At 40.4% G+C, this 6,125-nt stretch overlaps 1 protein-coding gene across 1 annotated transcript; it reads left to right on the top strand.

Annotated features, from left to right (window-relative positions):
• Positions 1-3,172: 3,172 nt before the first annotated feature.
• On the top strand, positions 3,173-4,105 carry LOC138987138 (putative ankyrin repeat domain-containing protein 26-like 1; the record flags this gene model as incomplete). The annotated part of the gene is made up of 2 exons (XM_070367042.1): positions 3,173-3,325; positions 3,914-4,105. Coding segments are annotated over 2 exons (345 nt in total), but the record flags the coding sequence as incomplete, so codon positions are not given.
• Between the last annotated feature and the right edge of the window lie 2,020 nt (positions 4,106-6,125).

Below are 6,125 nucleotides of genomic sequence, written 5' to 3' on the forward strand. Positions count from 1 at the left end.
CTGGCAGACGGCTGAGGGTCATAGACCCCCCTCCCTCTGTGCCCATAAGCCCTCCAGTCCACCTGCCCCATGAACAGCTCAGAGCTGGCTCCAGCTTTCCCAGCTGCGTTCTTCCTTACCACACCTCAAGGGCAGGTGTTAACTGTTGTCCTCGAGAGGTGCAGGGATTTTTTTCCAGAAGTTGGTAGAAACCAGACACTCTTGAAGTTGGTTGTCCTTCCTTCTGCAGAGTTCTTGAGTGGCATCTCACAGCAGAGGAATTTGCTTCCACACCCGATGTCCCTCTCAAACATGGACTTTGTCCCATCCCCGAGGTCCTAGCAGCAGATCTCCCACAACGAAAAGCTCTCAGGAAGAGCTCGGGAAAGTAGTATTTGTAATTCAAATCCGTTTGTCTAGAGCAGTCAGGGAGTGACATACGATGACCTCATCCAAGGAGAGGCCTTTAATATTTTCCATAGGAATCGATCTCAAATCTTTTGTGACTATCTTGGAGGAGCCGGCACCCTGATTGTGGTTTAGGCAAGGAAGACCATGTATGGTCCACCATCGACTGTGCTACCCGACCAAGTCCTTCGGCTTTGGAGTGAATGTGTTGGTCACTCCATGCACGTCATCACCTTCAGTATCTGAATCAGAGTCCATTCTTGGCTCCACTGTCATTTCTTTAACCAATACCCTGTCAACGACCTTTTCACATCATTTACTGTTTTTCATTTTGTAAAAACTGCGACATCAGTTGTAAAAACAGTTTTGAACACTTTAAAAAGTTGTTTCTTTAGAATAAACTTATAAAAGTGCCTCCCCCGCACCAAGGGGTAGGGGGGAACTCTCGCTACCAATTAAAGATATTCTGGGTTTTGGTAATGATTTCACTTCCTTGATTGATCATTAGGTTAGTTTATCACTTCCCCTAATGGTAAGGAGGAAACTATAGGCAGTTCAGAGACCATATTTTGGATGTGATTTTTCTACTTGTGAGAAAATGAGCACTCTGCTCTGTGAGTGTCCTATTTCAGTACAAGGAACTTTTGAAAACTGTGAGTGTCCTATTTCAGTACAAGGAACTTTTGAAAACAGTGATAGATATGGCATAATATATATTTAGTGATAGTTATTAAGTGTTTTTCATTGTATTTTCCCCATCTTACTATTTTAAATATGGAGAGATAATGAAAGTTATTGCAGCAGCAAATAATCTCATAGTTTTTTAAGAGCTTTCTAAATTTTAGCTTATTTACAATTAGTGTATGTACCATGAATGAAATAGGAAGCTTATTTTGTATTGATATGTTTGTACTAGAGACATGTGGTTTGATGTAAGAAGACTGCTGCTGCTGCTGCTGCTGCTAAGTCGCTTCAGTTGTGTCTGACTCTGTGTGACCCCATAGACAGCAGCCCACCAGGCTGCCCCGTCCCTGGGATTCTCCAGGCAAGAACACTGGAGTGGGTTGCCATTTCCTTCTCCAGTGCATGAAAGTGAAAAGGGAAAGTGAAGTCACTCAGTCGTGTCTGACTCTTAGCGACTAGTAGAGTCCAAAGACCTGGCGAAAAGGCTGTAGCTTACTCATATTTTTAACTTTTGCCTTTCCAGAATCATTACAGCTAATGAGTTAATTAATGTTTGTAGAAGTGTCTAGTACAGTTGTCAATAGGTGTAACTCTTGTAATTGCCTATTAAAATGTTAGAAGGTAGTATATTCTCAAGGAAAAACTTTTGTATAAAATTTAGTCTATTTATACAGAGTTAAGGCTCTTACTGTGAAGTAGATGTATAGGAGGTATCAAATGCAGTGTTTATAAACCTAGCAAGTGGTGTTGTTTATTGAATTATAGTTGATTAACAATATTCTGTTAGTTTCAGGTATACAGCACAGTGATTCAGATATATATGTATATGTGTGTGTATATTATATAAATGGGGCTTCCCTGCTGGTTCAGAGTATAAAGAATCTGCCTGCAATGCAGGAGACCTGGGTTCAGTCCTTGGGTTGGGAAAATCCCCTGGAGAAGGTGGAGAAGGCAATGGCACCCCACTCCAGTACTCTTGCCTGGAAAATAGCATGGGCAGAGGAGCCTGGTAGACTGCAGTCCATGGGATCGCTAAGAGTCAGACACGACCGAGCGACTTCACTTTCACTTTTCACTTTCATGTATTGGAGAAGGAAATGGCAACCCACTCCAGTGTTCTTGCCAGGAGAATCTCAGAGACAGGGGAGCCTGGTGGGCTGAAGTCTATGGCATCGCACAGAGTCAGACACGACTGAAGCGACTTAGCAGCAGTAGCAGCAGCAGCCTGGAGAAGGAAATGGCTACCCATTCCAGTATTCTTGCCTGGGAAATTCCATGGACAGAGGAGCCTGGCAGGCTATAGTCTATGGGGTCCCAAAGAGTTGGACATGACTGAGTGACTAATACATATACACACTCACTCACACACACGCTCACATGTACACACATATTCCGTTTCAGATTCTTTCAGAATATTAAGTGTCATTCCTTATGTTGTACAGTATATATCTGTTGGTTATTTTATATCTACTAGTGTGTATATGTTAATCCCAACATCCTAGTTTATCCCTTCCCCTACCCTGCTTTCCCCTGTGGTCACCATAAGTTTGTTTTCTGTGTCTATGAGCCTCTTTCTGTTGTGTGAATAAGTTCATTTTAGATTCTACATATAAGCAGTATGATATAATACTTGTCTTTGACTTACATCACTTAGGGTGATAATGTCTAGGTCCATCTCTGATGCTGCAAATAGCATTATTTCATTCTTTTTTATGCCTTACTAGTTTTCCATTATATAAATATTCTACATCAGATGCAATTTTTAAGTGTAGGCAGATCTATGAATCTTTTATTTTAAGCCTTCTGGGTTTATTGTAGTTCAAAGCCTTTCAAGTTCTGAGCTTCTTTAAAAGTCTCTTGGGATTTTTTTTTTTTTTTTACTTTCATGGACTCACTGTCTTCCATTAAATTATTGAACCTTTGGGAATTTCTGCTTGTATAAAGTCTGAGAATTGAAATGAACCTTATTTTTTCCTGTTGGAGACACACTTGGTGCAGTCTTTTCATTGTATAAACATACAAGTTAGCCTTTCATTTCTGTAGAAATAATGGAATGTCACTTTACTGAGTACTAGCTAAAAATCTCCTTTGTTTCACTTAGGTTTATGATAGTTGTGAACAAACAAAAGACCTGTTGCACAAAAAGCACATGCTGCAGGAGGAAATTGCCATGCTAAGACTGGAGATAGATGCACTGAAAAATCAGCACCAGGAAAAGGAAGAGAACTATTTTGAGGACATTGAAATTCTCAAAGTAAAGAATGATGATCTTCAAAAGGCAATAAAACTGAATGAGGAAACGTTAACAAAGACTATATCCCACTATACAGGCCAGCTTAATGCTCTGACAGCTGAGAATATGATGCTAAACTCTAAGCTGGAGAACAAAAAAGAAAGTAAACAAAGACTGGAAACGGAAGTGAAATCCTACCATTCTAGACTGGCTGTTGCCTCACATAATCAAGGTCAGACATCAAAAAGAGATCTGGAACTTGCCTTCCAGAGAGCAAGAGACAAGTGGTTATGCTTGTGGGACAAAATGAAGTATGATGTGGCTAATCTAAAAGATAACAAGGAGACACTTTCCCAGCAACTATCTACAGTGAAAAAGTATCTTCAAAAAGCTGAAAATCAAGCTGCATCACATGAGAGATGATCTTAGAGAAAAGACTTTGATGTTAGAACGTGTCCAGAGGGATCTAAGCCAATCAGAGTTTCAAAAGCAGGAAACTGAACACATGTATCAGAATGAACAAGGCAAAGTGAATATATACCTTGGAAATCAGGAATCCTTAGAGGAGAGATTATCTCAACTCCAGAGTGAAAACATGGTGCTCCACAGCAACTGGGAGCCGACAGTAAAGAGAAGACAGTCATTAGCATCCAACACCAGTTTCAGCAGATCGTGAGAAAACTTCAGGCCAAATATGAGAAACAAGGTCTGATGCTGGAGAAGAGAAACAAGGAGTTAATCAAGGAATGGAATCATTTAAAAGAGAGAATGTATTGGGACGAAAATGAGAAAGCAGAAGAAGTGAGTATCCAGAAGGAGAAATAATTCTCAGACTCTGAAACAAAGTTCAGAGTGGTTCTTGATTCTGGCTAAATGTTGAATCTAGTTCAATATAAAAAATACACAGGCTATGAATCTATGGTCTCTAAACAGGCCTAAAAGCATACCTTGTATCCAGCAAATAAAAATTAGACTGAAGAAATCTTTTACTTTGAGTAGGGACATCGTGTCATTTATGAAATGTTAAGAGATTTAGTTCTAAATTGTTAACATAGACAGGTACTAGTAATTTACTCTTTATTAAGGTAATAATTTTAATCTTTATGTTACCACATTTCAGTGTCATAACGAAGCAGATAAATGCAATGCTCAAACCTCAAATGAATATTTTGAAATGAAGCTTCAGTTACCTGGATTATTTTGTTAGTCAATTCCAGGTTTCCCAGAGGCTGTATTTTATACATCATACTTTGTCTTCAGTAGCTTGTCTTGGCTTTTTGTTATATTTGTTGACACAATTTTATTTTTATTCATGTCAATTTGAATTAATATGGGGAATCATTTGAGCCTTGAATCATTTATTCTTAAAGCCTCTCAACTCTTCAGATGCATCTTAGTTAGTTCAGTCGCTCAGTCATGTCCAACTCTCTGTGACCCCATGAATTGAAGCACACCAGGCCTCCCAGTCCATCACCAACTCCCGGAGTTCACTCAGACTCACGTCCATCTAGTCAGTGATGCCATCCAGCCATCTCATCCTCTGTCGTCCTCTTCTCCTCCTGCCCCCAATCCCTCCCAATATCAGAGTCTTTTCCAATGAGTCAACTCTTCTCATGAGGTGGCCAAAGTACTGGAGTTTCAGCTTTAGCATCATTCCTTCAAAAGAAATCACAGGGCTGATCTCCTTCAGAGTGGACTGGTTGGATCTCCTTCCAGTCCAAGGGACTCACAAGAGTCTTCTCCAACACCACAGTTCAAAAGCATCAATTCTTCAGCACTCAGCCTTCTTCACAGTCCAACACTCACATCCATACCTGACCATGGGAAAAACCACAGCCTTGACTAGACGGACCTTTTTTGGCAAAGTAATGTCTCTGCTTTTGAATATGCTGTCTAGGTTGGTCATAACTTTCCTTCCAAGGAGTAAGCGTCTTTTAATTTGATGGCTGCAGTCACCATCTGCAGTGATTTTGGAGCCAAGAAAAAAAAACAACAACAGTCTGACACTGTTTCCACTGTTTCCCCATCTATTTCCCATGAAGTGATGGGACTGGATACCATGATCTTAGTTTTCTGAATGTTGAGCTTTAAGCCAACTTTTTCACTCTCCACCTTCACTTTCATCAAGAGGCTTTTTAGCTCCTCTTCACTTTCTGCCATAAGGGTGGTGTCATCTGCATATCTGAAGTTATTGATATTTCTCCTGGCAATCTTGATTCCAGCTTGTGTTTCCTCCATTCCAGCGTTTCTCATGAGGTACTCTGCATATAAGTTAAATAAGCAGGGTGACAATATACAGCCTTGACGTACTCCTTTTCCTATTTGGAACCAGTCTGTTTTTCCATGTCCAATTCTAACTGTTGCTTCCTGACCTGCATACAGGTTTCTCAAGAGGCAGATCAGGTGGTCTGGTATTCCTGTCTCTTTCAGAATTTCCCACAGTTTATTGTGATCCACACAGTCAAAGGCTTTGACATAGTCAATAAAGCAGAAATGGATGTTTTTCTGGAACTCTCTTGCTTTTCCAGGATCCAGCAGATGTTGGCATTTTGATCTCTGGTTCCTCTGCCTTTTCTAAAACCAGCTTGAACATCAGGAAGTTCACAGTTCACGTATTGCTGAAGCCTGGCTTGGAGAATTTTGAGCATTAATTTACTAGCGTGTGAGATGAGAGCTATTGTGCGGTAGTTTGAGCATTCTTTGGCATTGCCTTTCTTTGGGATTGGAATGAAAACTGAACTTTTCTAGTCCTGTGGCCCACTGCTGAGTTTCCAAATTTGCTGGCATATTAAGTAGGAAGTCAAGAAACACCTGAAGTAAC

This window comes from Bos mutus, unplaced genomic scaffold, assembly GCF_027580195.1.
Source record: "Bos mutus isolate GX-2022 unplaced genomic scaffold, NWIPB_WYAK_1.1 CTG789, whole genome shotgun sequence".
NCBI classification, from domain to species: domain Eukaryota; kingdom Metazoa; phylum Chordata; class Mammalia; order Artiodactyla; family Bovidae; genus Bos; species Bos mutus.